We start from the raw sequence: 24412 nt of genomic DNA, 5'->3' as shown, positions 1-24412 counted from the left end.
AGAAATATATCTGCAATGGCACTCTTTGAGAACCAAATTTTGGCCTACAGAATCTCAGAAGTCAAAAACAAATACACAGGGGAAAAAAATCCCCAACCTGAAGCACAGTTTACGTACCTGACTATAATAGCCTAACCCACATTTTATATGAGAAATATTTCTTTCCAGAAGTTTGGCTTGCTTGTTTTTAAGGAAAATACACCATCATTGTTTCATGGTATCTGTCTAAATCAGGAAATATTTTTAGTTTTATTTTAAGATATCAACACAAAGTCAATTTCCTACAGAGAAATTACTAAAGGGAACAAAGGATCACGTGGTAATATTACTGTCTGTATAGTATAATGCTTGCTGGAAGTATTCTGTAGGAAACCAAAATAGGTTATTGGGAAACAAAAGGCAAGATACTGTAAAGAAACTTTTTTTTTTCCTGTGGGGCAACACTAATAAATTGGGCAAGATTACTTTTTTTGTTTTTAATTGAAAACATACTTCCACCTAGGTTTCTTCATAAAATCAGGGGACATAAGAGGTATTTCTGCACCCGATGTCTTGGCCAGAACTGCTGCACCAGAAAGACATACATTTCTCCTGTGCTCCTGTGCAACATCGGGAACTCTACACATGTCTGGTACTAGATATCTACCTATACATTGTACCCCTATTGTCTGACAAATGCACAGTTTTAGCTCCTAACTTTCTAGATACAAGACGTGCCAAGACTGGTACTTCTTTGATTTGGTTAGATGGCTCATATGCAAGGTACTGACAATATTCAATAAATTAAAAAAAAAAAAAAGCAAGTGCAAATATCTAAGGGAAAGGGAATAACTTGTTTTCCTTAATGGAAGTAAACAATTTGATTATAAGACAATGTATGTACTGTAAACTGTAAAATGGGATTAGGACTTGAAATATACTTCAGTTCAAGTATACATTAGGTGCTACTTCTTAAAATTTAATGCTAGGAATGAAATATTTTGTAGGTTTCAGGTTATACATTAGAGTTTGCTTGATGGATACATTTTTGCCAGCAATATTTTAAATAGTGTTCAATGAGATTCCTTCAATAAAAACATATAGGTCTGAATTCCATTGCAATACACACATGTACCTTTCACAAGGAGGAATTTGTATATGATCCATCTGTAGAGAATAGATCCCAGAGTAACAAGAGGTATAGACACAGCTAGGTTACAGTTATTAAAAGATATCCAAAAACCTGGAATATATACTTACAAACTGATATCTTCAGTTTACACGAAGCTATAAACTTGCTTTTTAAAAAGAGACATCCAACATGTGCTGACTCACATGCTCACCCAGAATTAATGCAAACTATTAAAAAAACTTTCAAGCTCTTACCCTTTGCAAATTCTGCCTATATTTCATTTCCAAATAAACTGATGCTCCCTCAGAAACAAATGGAACCTACAGACAACAGGCTGACTCAAGTAACTGCCGTCCCTGAGGTAAGAAGGGAACAGCAGTATTGAACAAGAAATTTCATTTAATTGTACTTCACTTCAGACACTGTCAAGTCCAAAACCAGATTCACTTGGCATTAAGCAATAAGACTACCTTTAAAAAAGAAATTTTATTTTCTTGGAGGAAGAACATTTTCTTCATAGTAGCCTGGGTTTACTACATTTCCAGCTGGATCATACCTAGCCACCACAAAGGTGGAACCATCACTAGCAGAGGCTTTTCCGACTCCCATCTTTTTTGTGTTCTTCCAAACCATTGCTGTGAAGTGACCTAAAGAATCAGGGAAAAACAGATGCATTAATTTTAAGTACCAAATCTATAAAATTCCTTTTAACTCCTGAGGAAAAAAAGCAAAGAAGCATATAAAATTGCATTGGTCTCTTTAACAGGTAAACAAACAAAGAACATGAAAAAAAAACCAGAGATGTAGCATTTTGCCTTAAAAAGCACAATAATATTCTCCACTAATATTCCCAGTTCTATGTGTCATTTCCAAGCAAGAATATCTCCTAAAAAAGTAATGAAAGAAGTAATTTGATGAGTATATGGTACCAAAAACTCCCAAGCAAACATCACAGTCTTTACTCCCTGCAATAGGATTGACAAAGAGCAGTATTGCCAAGGAGTAGTACTCCTTTTCTTTGAACATCTGATCCTCTCCAATCATGTCTGAACGCATAGCTGTTCAAAATTACACTGCTTTTGGTGTGTTTTTTTTTTCTTCTTCTATGAAGTTCTAATAGCCACCCATTAATTGTGCTCCTCCAACAATTGTTCCCTCTATAAATAGGCAAGCTCAAGGAGAAATAAGTGATTATTTTTCCCATCTTAAACAAGCTTGGGAACAATGTTCCTAGGTTCATTCAACATCAGATTACCAGTATGCAGCCAATGGGCTGTGGCCGAGGTCCAAATCTGAAGTAATCTCTATGATTTCAGTGATGCACTTGGTAGAGAACACTGACGTACAAATTTAATAGACACCTGTATGATCTCAGTTATATTTTCATAACTTTTCCAAATTAATCTGTCTTAAAAATAAGATGCCTTTTAAAATCACTGGCATTGAAAGGTAAAAAAAAGTATTAAATTTATATACATGTATATATAATCTTGTTTACTTCCTCATTTACTACAGTTCCTTGTTAAAGCTTCTGTCATTTTCTGAAAGAAGTCCTTGCAAAAATTATTTTCCTGCCCTCACCTAGATTTTTTTATTAAAAAAAAAAAAAGTAATGTAAAATCCTGAAACTAGTAAGCTAATCAATTTCTTAAAAGAAAAAGCTGCACTTTTGGAGCAACAGTGCTCTGCCTGAGCTTACCTGTCCCAGAAGAAAACCCTGGATTTTGGAAACTATAATGTTTTATTTCACTGTACCATCTGTCAGCTACGTCCTTTCCTGAAAGGGAAAAGAAATCTGCTGTGGAATCATGACAGGCACAAACACACACAAAAAAAGTAGCTCACTTAAAGCCTGGCCATCAAAGTCTTCTGTTAAGAGTCAGCAAGAAACGTTCAACTTAAGACAACATCTATAAACATGGAGAAATAGTCTTTTTAAGCTGTTGATATTCAGCAACAACGTCTGATGGCTTTTGTTAATCATCTCATGCAATCAATTACATGAGCTTTTCTCAACATCTTGATTTAAAAAAGCAAAAACAAAACAGTACATCAAATTCTTCACTGAAGTAACTATGTGGCCAGTATAATCTGTCTTAAATGACAGAATCATAGAATCAAATCCTACATAGATGATCCATTTAGGAGCCATACAGTTGCACAGGGGTCATCCCCTCCAGGGAAGATCTCTGCAGCAAGGTGCCCCTGTGGAAGGATAGAGCGGATGAAGAGTGCAATACTTCCACCACCAGATCAGGAAATAGGACCATACACCAATTTTTGGCTGTAGTTAAAACTTCGCAGTGTCGAAACTAGAAGGGCTTTCAAAGAAGAGAGATTGGTGTGACGCAGTGCTCGGATCGAGATGGGGCAGAAATCCCTTTTGGTAGTGAAGTAATGGGGACTATAAAGGGAGTTGGGAAGGAATTACCTCTTTGACCAAATAAAAAGTGGCCAAGCTGTGCCTAATTCGATGTACTTTCCCTTCCATTACTTGGGTCAACACTTTAACTCCAACTGAAGGGTAATGACATCTTTGAAAAGTCCTTAGAGGAGCAGATGGTGTCAGGTTTGAGCCCCAGTCCGGAAGGTAGTGAAGACATATCTCCCTGGTGCTGAAGGAGTGCTCTGGTCACCGGGGCTCTACAGTTAGCTCCCACCAGCTCCTCCTCTTGGCACATGGATGAAAAGACATAAATGAGTTTTGCCAAGTTCTCAGCAAAATGGCACATGGACTTTTCTTACAGACATGCCTTCCACATGAGAATCCAAGTGTATGAAAACATCTCCTTACAGCTCTAAGCAGAATAAAAAGAAATAGATATTCAATATGCTCTAGTTTTCTGGAATAAGAGCCACTAAGAATAAAAGTACTCAGAAAGAAATTGCTAAATGCTCTTGCTTAGCACTTAAGTCATTATGGATTTCCACTTTGAAGCTCTCTAGTACTTCAAATTAGAGACAGACATCTCAGATTTACATGTGCCTAGGGGTTACCAAATGGAGGTCCTTGTGTCCAGCATTGCCAGCTCATTTCATCAAAAGGTTTTGCTGATGCCTGGCTGCAAAATGAGTGCTATGACAATCACCACTGATATAGCAATACGCATCTGTAGGACTCTGTGGGTGACAATGTTTGCCAAAGAAATAATCCATTCTTGTTTTGTGTTGAACAGTTAGGGAAGCTGGTGGAAGGGAGCAGATGCTGTAGATCTGCAATAAACCAGGGAGAACAGACAACAGAGAGGGCAGAAGCCCAGAACAGAACTTGCAGATGTTGTGCAGTCAAGAGTCAAACATTTTTTCTTTCCATTACTATTTTTTAGGAAATACTTACATCAGACACTGGGGTGGGTCCAGGTTTTTCCCTGAGCTATATCGATAATGGAATTTCTACTGAGCACTCCAGGAAGTCGAGCATAGCGTCAGTCAACTTCAGAGCAAGCTGCCAAAGCTGCTAAGCCTAAAGTCATGCAGAAGGCTGGTCTCTGGTGGACTGCTGGCTGCAGAACAGCAATGACTCATGTCTTGCTATTTTACAGAAAAAAAGTCTAAAACTTACACTGTTTGAGAAGTCAGACACTGAGCTGTTACATGTTTAGATTTCAGATGTTTATGATTTCCATCTGTTAGGTGATGTTGTTGTTAGCCTGGCAACCTGGAGGTCAGAGCTGTCACTGAATACAAAACATGGAGTGAACTGCCATCGCTGTGTAGGTTTAGACACTGATAACTGTGAATTTATCTACACCACACTGCTTGCTGGGCTGGTGCTCTCTAGAAGAGCTCATTTATATATTTTTCACACTAACAGATAGCACAACAACTCTTGACTCTCTAAGTAAATAGGAATGAAAAGGAATAAGAATATGCTCTTCCTTTGCATACACTTCCTACCCAAAACAACAAACCCCATCAATTTGTTTTATGGCTAAAATTTATAATGGAAATAAAGTGTGAAGATTCATATTTATTTAATTCAAGGGAAAAAAAGCAGGCAATGAAAAACCCAAATGGATCATTCTAGATCATTCTATACCACCCTAAAAACTATGGAGGACGAAATGACGAAAATGTGACAGCAGACACGACAGATCTTATAGAACATATATTTTTATGTATAATATATATTTTTTATGTATACCTGGTTAAGTGACTACAATATGTAAGTAAAGTTTTACAGATGCAGAATCTGCTTCACAGCACTACCAGCATATCATTCTCTCCTTTAATATGTTGATGTGACTGCAATATATTGATGTAAAAAGAGTAGTTCAAGCAAACATCAACCCCACTGTGTTTACTGCAGCTCTAACAATTGTGTGTAGACCTCTTGTGACAGGAGGTCTAACTGCTAAATGGAAAGGTTACAAGACACAGGAAAGTTGTAACAGAGACAGCAGCTCACAGCAGCTTTTTGAACATCGTCATGTGAAAAGTTTATAACTTGTTAATTGAAGGAAGATGACAGTGGCACGAGGCAAGGATATCCCAATCCCGTGCATGAAAGAGAATGAGCAGTTTTGTAACACAGGCTGATGTGCTGATTCCCAGCCCTAGCTGATGAAAGCATGGAGCGCTGCAGCAGGCAGGATGCAAGAGCCCAGAAGCTGACAGCTGTGCTCTGACATCCGCAGGGTGAATCAGTGTAGCATTACATGGCGCTGCTGTCATCCGCCTCGAATCAAGGGACCATCACATCACAGGCTGCAAGAAATGAAAGATCAACGTGTTCCCGGCAAGAGAGAAAGGCACTAAAGGTCTAGGCAGCTTTAGAGAGACTCTACCCTGAAACTGCACTATAGAAAGGCAACGGAATGAACTGTGTCTGTCAGATGTGGCAGGCCTGGGGAGATGAAGGGATTCCTATGTGACAGGCATTACTATGTGAGAAGATAGGGCAGTACCTAGTGATTAAACACTTTCTTTCTTCTGAAATATTTTTCTTCTGCATTTTTTCCCCCGGGCTGGAAGCTCTCTTAAAGCTTTGTTTGATTCTTGTAAAAATACATCTCAATTAGCAGGAAAGAACACACACACACACAAATCTCATACCCGTCTCTCATCACAGACTATAGCAGAAATGGTGGAAAACAGCATGCAGATCTCTCCTGCAGTCCATACAGATATTTCTGTTCTGCAGTCTCACTGGCAAAAGCCATTACTATAAACCTGTTGGTTTTTAAAATATCCTTTCTGCCTTCATAAACTATAAACCACATTTATAGTTTCAACACTTTTATACGGAAACACAGTTTGGCTTCATCCTTCTCCTAGTGCTGCCTGACCTACTCAGGCTTAGGAAAAGTTATTCTGTTAACTCCACCTTTTCAGAACAGTGCCAGGTATCTGACGGCAAAGACATTAATGGTGTTTCTATCATTTGTTCCATATGCAGTCACTTCCCTGCTGTTTTTCTTATACTACAAAATACTTAAATACTCAAGTTATACCACTGAGTAGATAAAAGCACTCTAATGAAAATAAATAAATAAAATCATTGCACACAGGACATTTCTGTGTGAGGAGGGGCAGCAGAATGGAGGCCTACTTAAAAAATACACAAGCCATAAAGTTCAAATTTTTCCTTGAGCACTTTTGCAGTCTCTCTTATAACCTCTCTTCCACCAGCCTCAGTGAAAAATGGCAAATAACTATTAATACAAAACAGGCCATTTAACTTTAAATTTCCCTCAGAGATAATATATCTACCTAAATAGGAGTCATGGTAATAGTTCTATGAATTAATCTTCTGCTTCTAAATTCCTCATCCAGGTCCGTTTTCCCCCCGCATCAGCACTGAATGAGCCTGGCCTTAGGCTCAAATGTGGCAGCAGTTCTGTGGGAGCGTGTTCCTTCAGGGCTGGGGCAGAAGGCATCAGTGCCACCCTGCCCACAGGTCCAGACCCAGGTTCTTCCCATCCCTGTAACATTTAGGGGATGATGCACAGTGAATTCCCCTTTTCTGATCTCAGATTCATGAGCTGCAGTGTTTTCCTGGCCAGCAGGGCACATCGTTGACTGCAACACCGTAGGCCCTGGACAGGATTGTGTCATCCAGCGCTTGCCGTTAGTCTCCTGACACATGAGAAATGACAGGAGGCATCCGAGGAAAGCTGATATAGCACAGCTGCCAGGGCAGGCTGCAGTCTCCAGCACTAGTGGCAACTGAGAGTTCGCTTATTTGAGCGCAGGCAAGGAAAAAACTGACACACAGCAATTTCTGCGGGACCGGAGGGAGGAAACAGCTGTCTCCTATTTCTTGGGTTACAGGGATAAACACATTTCCAGCCACAGCTTTAGGCTGTGTAACTCCAAGAACCTGAATAGAGTTTAAAGGATTTTTAGGCTGGGAAAGGGTCGTGCTCGGAGGTTTCTGCAGCTTTTTTTCTCCACCCTGCTCCCCCACCAAACCAAGAATGCATCTGGTGGCATTCCTGCAGAACTGAGCAAGAGTCAAACCAAACAACAGCATCAAAAATTACCTTTTAGAGACAATCTGTGGTATATGGGAGATTTACCAAGTTTTCAAGTTTTGCTTTATCGGGGAAGGAAGCTGGATGAGACCGACTCCCTTTGCTAAGGGCCTGAATAGATGCCCAGCACCCAGTGTCTCAGCCTCACTGAGAAGGTACAAACAAACTATCTGGAACCAACCATGTGAAGGAGAGAGAGGAAGAAGGAACCAGTGACACAAAGGCAAAGTCCAAGGAGACAAAAGAACAACTTCCTATGTAGAAAATGTAGGAGGTAAGGAAATACTGTGACCATTTCACAGAACAGAGGAGGATGTAGCTGAAGTTTCTCAGCAAGGCACTCAGTCCTGTAGATAAAATATAGCAATAAAACTGCTTGAAACTGGTAAGCTATGCATGGAAACAGAGTGTAGAAAAAAAAAACAAATATGATCCAAAAGAGGATAGTTATTATATAATTTATGAAAGGATCTGTTTATTTTGTTTCTGGCTTTCTAAATGAGAACTCTGTGACTCTTAACATTGGGGGCGGAAGAATGAACCAATAATATTAACAGAGAGGGAAGAATTAAGCTCAGTCGGTGAGTCACAGACACTACAGGCACTTTGCCATACATCTGTGGTCCCCTGTATCACACCAAACTCTTCCTTCAGACTCTTGCAAAGGGCAAAATACCAAACAGTACTGTATTTTCTACCACCTCCACTCCTTTTTTTAAATTATGAACCAGTACCCTTCAGGTACTAGGGCAAAGGAGCCTAGTAGTATCGCTAGGTATAGAATTCATTTACTAAATTCCCAGATCCTTAAAATGGGGTTCACAGTCTGCAGAAAGGAGCTTCTCCCTCCCTATAGGCTGTATTGAAAATTCCAGAGGAAGACAGAAATAAAGGAAGCAAATGGTCACTTAATACCTGCCACCTGGTCTCTGAGCAGGCTGAGCATTAACCCTGCACAGCGGAAAAGGAAGGAAAGAATTGCTCATTGAACACAGTTCTGACTCATCACAGGCTTTCAGTGTGACTGAAATAAAGCTTCTCAAGCATCCAGACTGAAGGCTGTACATCATGTATCCCACCCAGTATGGGTACGGAGTATTTTCTTTGATGAAGATGAAGAACAGGGTACCGCTGGCTTCCTCCTCTGCTACTTTGGACATCAAAGTACCACAGCTTCTCTAGCACTCCAGGCAGCTCCATAGTCAGGACAGAGACATTCACCCCATCCCATCCCACAAACCTGTTTGGATTTTGAGAGCAGGGAAAACGCTGGTGCTTTCACAGCCAAGACATCCAGTCAGTGTTCATGCCCTGAGACCAAAGTACTTAAAAATCATCATTTATCTAATGTCTGCGAGACAGCAAAAGAATAAAGTTTACCTGGTTGATCATAGGATGCCCATGCTAGGTTTTCTCCACATTTTCCATTAGCAGACTCAGAGCTGTGTTTGAGGACCCTTGTGGCGGCCAGTTCTTCTGCATACCTAGCAAAGGAATCCACACGTTATGTCACGGACCGCAGCCAGGGGCAGCCTGAGAGGAGGAAGAGGGAGGAATGCAAACCAGGAATTATATTAAGAGGGGGATTTAAGCTAAGTAACTCAGTTCCAAATCCCTGAGGCCAAGGATGCTTTGATCTATGAGTAAGGAAAAGAGAAGGTCTAGAGGTCCCGTCGTTTTCTCCGTCCCACATAAGGGCTGGTCTCCCTGCTGAGGAGGGCCTGGAGGAAGCAATGGCCATTTGCTGCCCACATTTGAGACCCACACAGGTTATCCTCAGCTGTAGCAGGTAAGGAAAATGGAAGCACGTGCAGGAACTGCTACAAGAGGCAGCTCCTGATGACTCCAGGGCACTGCATGGGAGTCACTTGCACAAGAGATGATGGGGCTTAGAAATTAGAACACAGATGAAGGCTTCATAAACTGGGGAAAGAGCAGAATCTAAACCTCCCAGCCAGGCTAGGTCAATGATTTGCTGTCAAACCAAAAGGGTATTTCCAGGATATATTTGCAGTAGCCTATCCTGGGGCCTCTGCAGTGACACATCCAGCAGAATAAAAGGTTCACTTAAAACAATTCTAGCTGATAAGCACAGACTTGCTGCAAGTAAGTGAGGTGAACATAAATGTTCCTGATAAATAGACTGACACAGGGATTCAATCAAAGCAAGTGTAAAAAAAGCTTATATTTAGAAATGAAAAAAAAAAACCAAAAAACCCAAAAAACCCAAAAAACCCAAAAAACCCAAAAAACCCAAAAAACCCAAAAAACCCATCAAATATAAAACCAGGAATAATATGCCAGGCAGCAGTAATGAGAGAAGGAAGAAGCAGTATTGAAGAGAAGGGGACCATGAAAATCTCAGGTAATAATAGTGTGTACTTATGAAGGATACATAGAACTGTCCTTATAGGAGATAACTTGGGCAAGAGTGTAGTAATATAAAAACCAAACCAAACAAACAAACAAACAAGAAAAAGGCTTTGCACAATAGGATTAACAAGAACATCCTGTGTAAAACGTGGTTATTCTCTTACTCAAAATTGGAAAGGCTTCAGCACTAGGACAGTGAGAGTGGAATGACGATTTGCTGTCTCTCTCAGCAAAAGAAATAGGAGTCAACACACACAATCATCACATAATTGAATTAAGATCAAATACGGCAGTGACCTTCTTAACACATTACCCACTTATCGGAACTCATCACCACCAGATGATGTAGAGACCAAAGCCCAAGTGGTTTTGAAAGAAAAAAAGGACAAATTTATAGGGGGGTAAAATCATAAAGGTATATTAAATACAATGAAGATGATGTAGTCTGATGCTTAGGAAATCCATAAGCAGACATTTCCAGGAGGAGATAATGGGGGAAGGACCAATACTTTTGTTCTGTCCTGTTACTTCTTACCTTCCCTCCTGGCATCTCTCAGAGACAGGATATTGGTCTGGCTTGACACTATGGCCCGAGTCAGATCTTTAGTTATTAGGTTCTAATTTCCTTTTGCCCTATTCCTGTCCCCTCACTAGAAAAGGGGAGAGCATTTTGCTGATCCTGCAGCAAAATCATTTTGTTTAGAAATAATGAAAACCTCTCCGTTGTTAGCCTGCTTGATCCTGAACCAGATAATCTCCTCAGGCCCTATAACGCTGCAATTCTGACATGTTTCTCTTCAGAGATGCACACGTTCAAAGCAAAAGGCAAGCCTGGAACTAAGTAAACATAGCACTTGGACGAAGCTGCCAAGCGTTTGAGGCAAAGGATGTGATTAACTTGCTCTGGGTCAGGCATCTGAAGTTTTGATGTCTGAATCTGAGATTGTAACCTTTGGAGATAAACAAGTATTTACAGAATACCTACAGACTCATCCCACCCTGAAGTAGGGGTCCAACAGTCAATTCATCTGTCTCAATTCTTGAGACTGGAAACAGTAGGAAACGGATCATTTCCAACACGGAGGAGTACAGCAAGTACTAGAAGTTGCAGATGAGTGCTACCCTTGCTTTTTAAGTCACAGAGCAGAGAACATTTGCATTAAGGATACCAGATACACCTAAACAAAAGGTGAAGCTCTTCCTTAAACTTAGATCGTGGAAAATCTGTCTTGAAATATATGATTTCTTATATTTGATGTCTTCTATTCAGTCATTTCTGGCTCCTGTTACCTGCCAGTTGCACCAGTCTCTGAACAAGTCCCTTAGCAGTAAAGTTAGTAACTTAGCATCTGAATACAGGTTTCCCACTGTTGGGCTTCACAGGGAGGAGGCTCAGCTGGGACCAGGGAAGACTCTGAGGAATTTTAGAAGGACCTAAAAATAGCCAGCAAGGGCAATAGCAAATTCAGAGATAAGTGTGGAGCCAATGTACATTTGATAGGCTAATCTGAACTATTCATACAAACTATTTTGTTTAAACCCACTGTAACCACTTTGAAGACACAAGTGCCATTGACAAGTCAATGAAATCTCTTTCTTGCTGTGAGGCAGCAAGTGAAAGAAAAATAGAAACAAAACAAACCCTTGAAGAATAAGAAAGAAAAACCCAGATTACAAAGGCATGCACATGAGTCATTGTCATTCCATCTCCCAGAATACTGTATCCAGTTATCCTGGTGTCTCAAAAGAATGTGTATGCGTGGGGGCGGAGGGGAAAGACAGGGGAAGAGTCTGCCTGCTGCAGAGGGCAGGTCAGCATGCCAGGTACAGCGTGTTGGACAGCATGGTGTCTGTTAGGGATTTCCGATGTAGGGATGAGGGAGCAGATGCATCCATGGAGCAGAGAGTTGCACCAGCTGAGACTGAGAATCAAACTCTGCAACCTGCACAGCCTTGCTAGCTTAGAGAAATCTGTATGGTTATAGTAGAAAGCCTAGTAGGAAATAAGTTCTTGTGTCTGCAGGGATCAGATTGGCCAACATTTAGCTATAATGAGGTGGGAAGACATTTGATTCTGAATAATTTAATGAGCATTTTCTCCAACACATTTCCTTTATAATATGAGTTCTTCTTCAGTCCGAACAACAGAATATCATGATAGATTTTCAAATATATCTTTGAGAAACACTGCTGTAAAGGGAAAGTAATTAACGTCCTTGTTGTCACAGAAAAGAGGGCAAGCAATAATGGGCTCAAATTTCAGCAAGGAAACTTAAACAGTAATAAGAATCAACTAAGGATAACTCCACAATAGATTAAACTGATCGGAAGTTGTGGAGACTTCAGCACTGGAAGAGAGGCTAGACTGCTCCAGTGTGTCTATAGGGACATCAATGTGATGATTTCACACCAAGGGAAAGACAATTTAATTTCTTCAAGTTACTTCCTCTGCTCCTGTTGAGTTTAGACCAGTCATTACTTCCTACACTGAGAAAAACCTGTTTTTCCCTCATTTCAGTTACAGAATATGTCCTCTTGAAGGTCAGCTACAGAACATGTTCTCTTGCAGGTGACAATATACTATCTGCACCAGATAGTGGTGAACCATTTTTTATGAAATTGTCCTCAGCAAAGGGGGAACCACATCAGTGTAGACAGATGCAGCCCACATCTGGAAGAAGTTGCAAGAACATCTGCAGCACTGTGATGACAAATTTACGCAGGAACAACTGGTGTTATGTGATAGAAGAACAGATGGGAGCGGAGGGAAAGAGAATAAAGTCTCTCACTTTCCACCTAGAAAGTCTAATATCAGCATGTCAAAAATACATCAAAAATTACATACAAGTATATCTCCAGTATGTACAGTCAGACCACAAAAGTGACAGAAATCTCAATAGAGAAAAGAAAGGAGTGAACTCACTGTTGTGCTCCTCTGCTTAACTTCTTGCAGAGTTTTAATGGGGGGACTCCATGTTTCTTCCGATAGTCATTGTGCGCTTTCAGGACCTCGTCAGCAAATTGTTTGGAAGCTGAAATCACATTAAAAAATAGTCAAATAAAGACATCATCAAAAAGAGAAAAAGCATACCCTGTGAAGCTGGTGCAGGTTGGACTGTTTAGTGGAAAAACAGAAGGGTGCCACTGTCATCACTTTCCTGACTAGAATGAAACGAGCCCTTAAACACCTTCCATACGAGAATTTTAAGTGACGCTTCAAGTGATGTAGTATAGATCCGTTAAAGGGTAAAGAAAGATGTAAACCTTATACTAACCCTTGCTTCTGTGAGGAAGAGAATAACTGAATAAGATAAGAGGTTAGTATAACCGATTTTCATTTCAAGATTCATTTGCACTGCATGACCATTGCCAAGAAGTCTCAAAACAAATTAAAACTAGGTTCTTTGAGAAGGTGCACTAGAAGAAAGGCAAGTAATTTTCATTTTCTTCAAGAATTTCCTATACTCATCAAGATACGACCTAAGGCAAATCGAGATTCTAAAGTCTGTGAAAGTATCCAAATACTTTGAAATCTGCACCATTCATGTTACCTATATAGCATAATTCATAAAGAGCTCAAAATACACCTCCTTTCAAGACATACCTGTCATAAGCAGCAAGTGGCAACAAAGGAAATAATTGCTGAGGAGGATTTTTTTTTTCCTGTGCTATTTGTGTATTTGGTAAACACAAGGACTCTGAATTTACTGTAAAAAAAAGCTTTAAAAGGTCTCGTATTTGTGCCTCAGCAAACCTGGCAATTTCAGTAGCACAAGGCGGAGGAGCAGTGACAAGTCACAGTGACAAACCAGAAGTAATTGATTGACAGCAACTTCATGTTACCTCTCATCACACCTTTGCATGTGGTAACTTCACAGGAGAGAGAGGAAAAAAGAAAAAAAAAAAAAATCACAAAAACTTCACAGAAAAAAAAATCTTCCCTGAGGATGCCCCATGGAGTTTTCTGTTTTAAAGGATATTTGTAATCTGAAGCAAGACTGCCAGTCTTTTTGTCAAGAGAGAGATATGGGTCTAGTTTTAAATCAGGAAGATACCTTTCAGGTTTACCCTACTGCTGTAGCTTCTGATCAGGCTAAGATATATTCAGATATCAACTCTGCATTTACAGTGCTCAGATTTCTACATCTAATAATGAATTACCAGCTCTGTTTTCAAATATCCTAATTAGCAGGATTCCTATCACTTTGCTTGTAAAATACTTTCATGGCCCTGACAGACCTCATGTCTAGAGTTTTTTTCCTGTTATTAGCCTTACTTTTTCCAAATTCTTTTCAAAACTATTGATCCAAATTCTTTTCAAAACTACTGTAATCAATAATTTATGGGATGTATAGTATTCTGTTGTTTTTAATGATGTGTTTTCTCCCAATGTAGCTATTCATTTGCAAAAACTGTTACTGCAGCTTCTTCCAGTTACCCAGCCCACAGTCATGCTTTAAGCTGCTCTCAGAGTTCCCTCTAATTTCCCAGTAGCTTTCAGATCATACGTCAGCCTAGGGTAAGTTCAATATCCAGATACACACAGAAAGTTATTGTTCTTTCACTTGATGCTTTATAACTTTTGGATGCAGTTTGGATTTGAATTCATCTTTTTTGGACAAAAGCATTAGTGCAGACATAGATCTAACATATTCTCAATCAACACGCTCTCAGGCTAGATCCTTAGATATAAATTGCTGGCATAAGGTGTCTAGGAATTCAGCAGAAAGAATTACTTCGAGTGATACGAGATCTGCCCACCAGCTCCCTCCTCCTATTTTTTCCTTCCCACATCCCACCTTTCCCTTCAGCTTCAATGAGTCATAGCAGGCATATAAATTGCACATCAGACAGAATAGATACCTCTACTTTGGTTGTTAAAAAAGAATAAAAAAAAAAATCTATGTACCCTTTACTAAAAAGTCTGTGACATCATCCTTACTATGATTGCTCATAGTCCACAGATTCTATGAGGCCAGAAGTCTCAAGCTACTGAGAAAAGCAAGCCAGGTAGCTTAACTTCACTGTGCTGGGGTTTACATCTACAACAGGGATAATTTAAGACCTCCTACAAATCAAAGCAGCTGAAATACAAGACATTAGAAACTGCATCACACGCTACAAGCTTCATTTTTTTTTTTTTCACAAGACCAACTTAAGAGTTTGTGGATGACATCACCTAGGTCCAATATTTGATCTGCTCAGCACGAAATAGTGGTTAAATGATCTGACCTTCAAGAGTGAAAAATTTTATTCAAATGATTTGTTTCTCATTACAGTAATAAAAATCCAACTCTGGAAGAAAAACTGAACGTTTACTGAAATGCAGATTTTGTCAGTTGTCAGTCCTTCCATTAACTGAAATATTGAACAATCCAGTTTGCATTTAGATTGTGACCAACCCCAAGAAGTCAAGGACATGACATGACAGGTTCTTCAAGCCGTGGCCAACAGCTTTCCTCTGCCTTGAGACCCTCCGTTCTCCTTTTTCCCTTCCTCAAAGGCGGTTGCTACAGAAACATTTATCCCCCATGACTCAAGCTCATGCGCTAACCTCCTCTTTCACTTTCTGCTCCTGCACTCTGATGTGTGGGGAGGGACTCCAGACTGCCAAATGTTTCAGCTTTGTTTGGGGAGATATGCTAAGTTTTTCCATTGTATACATGTTCCATATACTGAGAAGCCAGACAATAAAAGTGAGAGCTAATGGGACTTTACAAGCTCCCACCCTGATGTGAACAACTTCCCAAACAACTTTGGGGATGCATTTTTGGTTTTTACTTCACATAAACTGTGTAAACTGCTAGAAAAGAGTGTTTCCTGGTGTCAGAAGCTGTTTCAGAGCATGAATCATTACACATCTTTTTAAAAGTTTTATTTTAGAAAAAAGCTATTTAATACAGTTGCTTGTTTCTCATTATTCACATTTACCTATTTCCATTATTGTCAAATGTCAACTAAGATGGACAGTACATGACACTGAATATCCAGGCTATGATGTGGTATAGAGCAGTTATATTTTCTGCCTTTCTCCCGTTCTATTGATCAGTCTTGAGTGACCACGAAAAAGTGATCAGAGGCATCCAGGCAGACTTTCCCTCATAAGATTTGTTATTCCAAGTATTCTGTTTCTCCATGCTGTCACTTATCTCTTAAACTAAACCAACCTATTCAACTTCTTTCATGTGCAACACTCCTACTCCCTTCTCCTCTGAGCCCCATTTTCTCTGCTCTTTTCTTCTCTCAACTTGACTGAAGCGGATTATCTGAACACGCCTTCCATAGCACTAGGTGCTTTGCATTTTATTTGCAGCCATCAGCTGGTCCTATAGCACTGGGCTTTCAGAGCTGCAAGATGGCATGTGGCGAAAGGTAACAGTGACATATTCCACAAAAAACAACAGGAAATCTCTTCACTCAAGACCTATAGGGTAGAAATTTAGATAGTCCCGAGTTCATCATTTGGGAGCCACAAGATCAGGCCAGGCATACTCTGGAGTAGTAGAAATATGTAGCCAAGTATCTACTCCAGTTATTCAAAAAGGAACACAATAGCGATTTCTAGAAGTATCATTACTGTCTTCTCAGTGGTCTCTCTCCTACAGCTTATCTTCACAAGCAGCTTTGTACTTTCCATACACACTAAGTTTTCCTATTTAGTTTTCAACAGATAATTAACACATAATGCAGCCAACAAAAAGGAACCTCATGTAGAATCCTATACAGATTCAATCCAGTACAGAAAAATGCTCTCTGACATGCTGCCTCATTCATTTTTTTTAAACCTTCTCATACACACTTGCTTATCTACTTGCTTCACTGCAATAGTGAGAGGTTTGAGTTAATTGAACCTGTTGGACAAAATCCATATTCATTCAATTGTCAAAGTTTCCTCTCCACCAAACAGGCAGCTTAATAACTTCATATCATCATATCACCACATAGCATAATACAGAGTTCTGCCTCATACCCAAATTGAGGCATATTTATGAGAATACAAGACCGTCAGTGTAATAACATTTCAGTGCCATTAGGCATGTCACTATTTGATTGCAAATTCTATTCTCGTTATAAGAGAAAGTGTTTATTACTTCCTCACTTAAAGCCTTTTATTGACTGTAGGCAATTGGCTCCCTGATTAAAAAGGAACACCTGGTGAACTGGAAACTGCACTGCTCTGAGAGGAGTGGAGCCTTTTGTGATACAAGAATAGAAAAAAAATGGAAGAAAGAAAAAAAAATCAGGTCTCATTAGCACAGTCTTGAGCACTGACAAAACCAAGTTCACTTTCCTTTGGAAGGAGAGAGAAAATAAAAGGAGAAGAGATAAGTTCAGTGCTTTTAATCCCTCTCTTCTCCAAATAATCTGATCAATGAACCTGCCCACAGGTCAGGACGGGAGTGGTTATCATGCACGGTTAGTAGTCACTCACAGCCTTGTGAAGCTAGAGAAGCTAGCACTGGCTTTGCATATGAGAGATGGTGAAATATATTATTTTTCACTGCTCTTCTGCCTTACAGGGCAGCTAAATGATTATAATCAAGCCACACATGCAGGAACAATCTCATGCAAGGAAAAATGTTGTGATGCATTGCTGAATGCTTTAACTAATGAAAGGACTGGAAAACCCTAGGCAGTTAAAGGGTTAGTAGCTGTCTTATTAAAAAAGGCTAAATAAACCCTCTCATTACTAAGGCCTTCAGCTCTTAAATTGAACTGCCAAGCACACAATTCCTAGAGCGTATGTTTCCAAATAGGAAGTCTCATGTGACATACATGGGTCAGAAACGACCGCATTCTCTAGGAGAATGTGAAGCAATCTTATCCTTTTCTTCTCCTCCTCCTTTCCCAAGGTCAGGTCTGCAGAAAGTTTCTAATCACACTAATTTACAGACCAATAAAGTGCAATTGTAATCACAAGCGAGTGATTACACTACCCTACTACCACATCGGTGCTTCTGCCCTTAGTCTGTGGTTCTACCTTACCGCAATGTGAGGGCAGGTCTGCAGCACCATGCTGTGCTCCTCCACAAGGAACAACTACGTAGCCTTTGTAAGGCACCAAGTACATTTGGATCTGCTAAATTGCGTGATTTTTGCTGGTGACTTAGTTCCATTTGGATGATATGTATTTCAGCACTCTTAGAGACCTGAATGCAATGTTTCTAAGGCCAGCAATAGAGAACCTTGCCGGTACCCATACATAGTTTTATTTTACATAGCACCATGACCGACTTGTGCCAGCTGAAATCTCAGCAAATTGAAGAGCTTGGCACTTCTAGCACATGTCCTGCCATCTTCTACCTCTACCATTTATGTTCTGCTCGTGCTAGGGGTAGCCAAATCTGAGCTACCTTTAATCTCTTTAGCTCCAATACCCCCCCACCTTGGCTTTTGTGCCAAGAGTATCCAAGCCAGTAGAGCCTGCTCAACGTGCTTATTTATTCAGCTCCCAGAAGCATGGAAATAAAGCATTTGATCTCTAATAAAAGGTACATAATCTCACCTCTTCAGTAGCCCAGACAAGGCAGGGAGTCACAGTAAGAAATCCACCAAAGAGTTAACTTTAAAGTGGTAAGCATAGATGATATAAACAAAAAACATATTCAATAATTTCTTAAGACTCACCGATCACAAATTTTCATGAGAGTTTTCTCAAAAAAAATACCACCTCCAGGTACTACTACCATATGAATCCTTTAATCCCTGTATTTGTAAGTATGATAGGACATAGGGACTTCATGAAGACATAACCCATTTCAGCTTAGTGATAGGGAAACATATGCAGAGACAGTCCTCACAGTCTAAATTAGAAGGTAGCTCCAAACCCTGCCATTGCGGTGATGATAATGGCAAGGCCTGAGCAGGACACAGCTACCTTACTGTTTCATTTGTACTGTTTCATCAGCCAAGAACATGATTTCTAGGCAAAGCTGAGATTCATTGTGATATCTTCAGTTCAGTCAACATTAAATCTTATTTACAGTAACCTTAGATATGTTCATACTGTCTTCATTCAAAATACCCAGGGTACTTTTATAGTCTCTTAAAGGGTTGCACACACCTGCACAAGGGCCAAGTTTGAACCAGCAGACTAGCCACACGGCTTGGCTTTACCTCACCCACCTCAGCAGGGCCACACAGCACAATTCAGATACAGTTCCTATTCAGACCTTCAAAGACTGGCCAGAATTTGCTTACATCTTCCTTTAAAAATGTAATGCAGATATGCTTGAGCTAATCTCTTGCAGAACAGAGTGGCCTTTACCAAAACAGCTATCTAAACTGTCCTTCTGCTCTGTAAAGATATGCAAATAACTCAACAATTACAATTAGAGAATCCACTTTCCCATATTCCTTTTTTTCCCCTGCACATAGAGAAAAAAAATACAGTAAATTATAATCCAAACAGGACAGAAACTACCAGCTGTATTGAGGAAAAGGTAAGGCCCTGGCTTGAATGTGTTCAATGGTTTTGTGTAGTATTTTTTCCCCCCATTCTGAACTAGATTAAAAAAAGATTTCTTGGAGGACTCAGAAGAGAGAGATATTTTGGGAACTGTGAACTATTACCCTCTTTTTTTTTGTGAGACCCACAATGTTTGGTTTACAAGCCTTGAGCATTAGGAGTTAATACTACTAGTCCAACACGACGGGGGAGTCACCACAGTTGTGAAGACGGGTGGCTGTGCAGCAGGTCCGTGTCTCCATCCCCCTTAGCTGCCCTGCCAAACCTGCAGCACACTAGTGATAACGAGGCCCAGAGTGTCACTTGCCAAACTCTGATGCCCTCCTGGCAGATTCTCTCTATTGACAATCCTTGAGGCACACATTTAGCAACTTCCGCACACAAAAACTGGGAAGCTGTGGGGTTTTTTTAACTGAATTACTTCTGTTGATTTTTGAAAGTCACTTTTCATGTTACACCTCAAATTCATTTTTGTTGTAATGAGATACAGCCAGTAAGTGGCATTAATAACATGTTCAGCAAATGCCCTAATGTTACCACACATGAATGTTTTGTTACTACTAGTTATTCATTTCCTCCTTCCCAGCAGGACCAGCAAAAACAGCCAACACAAGATGTGCTGCGATTTTAGCAGCTGGAGCGTAACATGTTTTCAGAAAAAGAACAGGTCTTGTTTCGGGTAACTCCGTACTTTTGTTGAGAGCTGCTACAGCTGCCTCACAGTAAGACTGGAGAGCACAACTTCACACGTCGCGTCCAGGAGAGATGGGGCTCGGCGCAGAAAACACTCCAGTCCTTTTCACCGTGCTCAAAGAGGCATCATTAAAGTTAAAAAAAAAAAAAAATTATGAAGCACATTAGCAAGGAAAACTGCTCTGACTTCAGCTCCTGTCTCCTCTTTTTTGTGAGAGCTTTTTTTGGCCCTTCTTTATTTTAGTATTGACTCAACTGGCAACACAGAGGGTAACTCCCAGCTCTTCCTCCAGACTCCCACCCACACATAGACCAAAAAAAAAAAAAGAGAAAACCAAACACAAGGACATCCAGTATTTACTGATCCCTTTCTTGGACAGCGTGCTTTACCATGCTCTACGGCATACATACTCATTCGGCACACATATCCGGCATACCAATAGCCGGAATCATGGAGCAGCTCCCTCGTCTTCGCCCCGCCGGGGTTCCCCCTCAACCAGGGAGGAAGGAGGGTCTCTTTTCCCACACGCAGGGCTGGGAAAGCAAGGGCGACTTTCTGCAGCCTTTTCCGGCCGCTTTCGCAGCCTGCTGGGCACAGCTGCCGGCCGAGCTCCGCATGGAGGACGGAGCGGAGCACATCCCGCTCTGCCGGCATCGCAGCCGCCCCTCCGCGCGGCCCTGCGGCCTGCAGGCCCTGCCGCCGCCACCGGGCCCGGCCCTCCCGGCCCAACCCGACCCGCCGCCCATTTCCTGGCAGAAAGCGCGGAGCGGCTCCTCCGCTTTGGCGTCTGCGCTAGCTGCTAACCCAGCCAGCACCCCAAAGAGACAGGCCTGGTGGGAACCTGTGCGGGGAGGGGAAGCCCATCTCCCAGTGACCCTCCCGGGAGGTGTTTTCCGAACCTGGAAGAGGCGGTTTCACTATCCATGCAGTTTTAGCAGCCTGCTAAAAGGCCGCAGGCTTTTAGTCCTGCAGGAAGGACTCAGCCTTCCACGAGAGAGCTGAGTCAGAGGTATCCATTTCATCAAACATTCAATTTTATTAAGTGAAGCAAAGCCAGTGCCGAGTCTCCACCTCTAACAAAGAGCATTGCTTCAAATATAATCCAGCATCTGCTAACAACACACTATCAGGGAGCTTTATCCAAACGCATTCAAAGGCCTCTGAGATTTAAAACAATTTATTTGCTTATCTGGGGATGCTTATACCTTAAGACACACTGACTGAAGATGCTAAATTAAAGAAACTTTTGGAGGATATTTATAAAATGCCCTTAAGTTCACACCTTCAGATAATCAGCTTTTTTCCAACTGCAGGGAGAAGGAGAGGGCGAGCCTGCTGTTCGGAGCTCATGGAGACCTCAGGTCCCACATGGCCACAATGCCCCACAGCTGTGCCCATTCTGTGTCATTTAGCAGAAACATGAGCAATTTTACCCAGCACATAAAGGAAGTTGTGCTCCCTGAACAGGTGAGAGCAGCCCTTTGGAAAGGAAACAACATGGAATGACCTAGGAGAGGGATTTAAAGGTTTCAATGCAATGGACATGGCAGATGGAATTGAATCAAAAAACAATTGTCAAGGCAGGATTTCAGTCTTATGATTCACCCCTGAAAGACTCAACCAGCACCTAATGTTAAGAGACAGTCACCTGGGCCCAGTTAACTGATGATATGAAAAGCAAGACACATGTAAGAAAAAAAAATTGCATACACTTAGATCTCAGTCGGTTTGTACAGTAATTCAGATAAGCAAAAAATAGCCAAGGCCTAGCAAAAGGAATTTCAAGTGCTGTTGCTTTTAATTTTGGAACAGACAGCTGATGTTCAGCAACGAATGTGGGGGGTGGGACGCAACAGTTCAGTGAAGCAGTCACTGCCTTATGACTGTGTGAGAAACTTGTGAACTGTGACTGCACATACATTAACGCAAGAGATTTTATTTGATGAGGGATCAGGAGGGGCACAATATAACCTTTCCACTTCTTCCACCAATTAACTCTGCTAATGCAGCACACAATGGCTAGATTTAACCAGTAAATAAGGATACCAATAAGGATTCCTTTACCACCAAGGAAATATTGAACTCGACACTTTGGAGTGACTACAAATATTTTAATTACTGTAAAGTTATGTACTGAAGCCTAAAACATTTGAAATCATCTGCCTTTTCCGAGGCAGAGGGCCTGGAAGGGCGGCCGGGTGCTCTGTGGTGCTCAGCCTGGATTGGGTGCCACACCAGTGCTACATACTGCTTCGGCACAGGCTTTGGAAAGAGAAGCCCTTTGCTAAAGACATTGTCAGAAAGGCTCAGAGGCTCAAAACATGTATAGAATGCTGTTACCTCCACTCAGAAGGAAGGGGAAAAAAAAAAAAAAAAGCCAAATAAATTTGAGACCTCTTAAAGAGTCTCCTAACAAAGATTTTCTTTGGACATTTGCATTTTTAAAGTGGAAACAAGTACTGGATTCCACAGAACATGTCCTATACATACTGCTTATGGATAACTATGCCAGCAGGTTCTGGATTGTTTTGTAAACCACAAGAACAAAAAAGCTGCCAGCAGTTCTACCCCAGCTGCAGTAGACGAGCACAGGTTTTCAGACTACATCCCTGCTTCTGTCTGACAGTCGAGAGCCTTGTGCAGAGCCCATCGATCCCAGAAACAGATCCCGAGTTGAACAGGGCCGAAGTAAATGGAGCTGGAGCGACGAGCTCCCTTCTTCAGGCCTCTGACTTCCAAGTGACTTCAGAGGAGTTTTCCTCCATCTATCACACTTGTAGCATGTGGGATCTCAGGAGAGGGGCAAAGAGTGACAGCTGGGGGATGAGCCAGGCTGCAATCCAGGTTCAACGGAGATGAGGGAATCCTCTGCCTTTACAACAACCCTCCCAGCTCTGCAGAAACCCAGGAGCTCGGCAGAGACTGTACCCAGTTAAACTGTAACCAGTTAAATCCAAGTCCTTCCAAAGGGAAAATCAATAAAAATGCTAATCTCTGCATTTTGAAGGAGCATTTTATTGCCATCTACAACTTAGGAAGCTCCGATGGACAGCTAGTGATGTTTTTAAAGCTGCAGTGCTTACAATTTCTCTTTCTCCAAACGCTGTACTGCACACAGCAAAGCAGTGCTTTTCTCAGGTCCAAAATATAAACTGTATATACAACACAGCTACTTTTCTTCTATGTTCTGCAGTTTGGGTGTTTTTCTTCCCCCCCCCCCCCCTTTTTTTTTAAATCTAACAATTGCCTTTCATTGTGCCACACAGAAAGCTCCTCCCAGCTCAGCCCATGCACTAATGCAAGCAGCTCTCCTCCAGCAAAGCCGCTCACCTTGTGGCAACGCTTTCGGGGCACAAAAACCGGGCAAAGGCACCGCAAGAACACGCGGCCGCCGCTCCGAGGTGCTCGCTCACCTGATTTCCCCATGGCCGAGCTGTGCGTTGCCACCTGATGCCTCCCGTCCCGGCTTCCTGCGGCGAGCGCCGGGATGAGCTGCGGGAATTCGGGCGCAACTTCAGGCTCCGCACGGAGCTCGGCAGAAGGGAGCTGCGACCGCCCCTTCCCCGGAGCCGAGCGAGCCGGCCCCTGCCTTATAAGGCAGAGGGACACTTCTCTTTTTTCTCGAAAAGATCCCCTTTGGGGTCAGCAGCTATTTATCCTCCACAGCAACCAAGCAGCTCCAAAACGCCATATGTTTCGCATACCGATATAGTTTGGTAATTGCGAGTGTTTCCTGATAGAGTGTGTGAGAAAAAAAAAATAAAAAAATAAAATCCTGTTGACAAATATTCATGCTGCCACAGCAGGCACAACCCACAGGGCTCATTAATATAGTTCAATACTTGTAAAAGTTTCACCGAGTTACTGTATGCAAAGGTAAAACAGATGAGTGATACCTTTAAAGTGGAAGTACATTTCATGCCTCCACAAAAATCATTTTGGTAAAATAAAAGCTGAAGGATATATGAATGGAAAGCATGGGAATGCAGCATGAGATTTTTCAGGTTAGACAGGAACTGCCCTCATGGTTTATTTTCTGTAAGAAAAGGTTGATCTGTGCACACCTTATTCTATCTGTGCAAATGCACTGCAGGCTTTGCCACCGCTCATTTCACATTATACCTAACACCTCAAAGTGAGATGATGTATTAAGCTACTCATACTCAGCCTCTTTTTTTTTTCAAACTTCAGAAGTGCTGCATTTCTCCATATAACAACTCAGTTGTCTCCTACTTCCTTCTTTTCCACAACCATCACAAAAAAAAAAAAAGACATCCAAGTTTAAAATT

The 24412-nt window shown here is 41.3% G+C and overlaps 1 protein-coding gene across 1 annotated transcript; it reads right to left on the bottom strand.

The window, feature by feature from the left end:
* Positions 1-23773, bottom strand: GLIPR2 (GLI pathogenesis related 2). The gene is made up of 5 exons (XM_026044171.1): positions 23537-23773; positions 12884-12992; positions 8968-9071; positions 2811-2888; positions 1-1758 (listed from the first exon to the last, which is right to left on the bottom strand). Exons 1-5 carry the CDS (start codon positions 23547-23549, stop codon positions 1598-1600), a joined length of 465 nt encoding a protein of 154 aa, XP_025899956.1. The 5' UTR covers positions 23550-23773; the 3' UTR covers positions 1-1597.
* Positions 23774-24412: the final 639 nt, after the last annotated feature.

This window comes from Nothoprocta perdicaria, unplaced genomic scaffold, assembly GCF_003342845.1.
Source record: "Nothoprocta perdicaria isolate Ctin4 unplaced genomic scaffold, notPer1 scaffold_351, whole genome shotgun sequence".
Classification (NCBI taxonomy): Eukaryota; Metazoa; Chordata; class Aves; order Tinamiformes; family Tinamidae; genus Nothoprocta; species Nothoprocta perdicaria.
The sequence above is the reverse complement of the archived record's forward strand: the minus strand, read 5'-3'. Positions and strand labels throughout refer to the sequence as shown.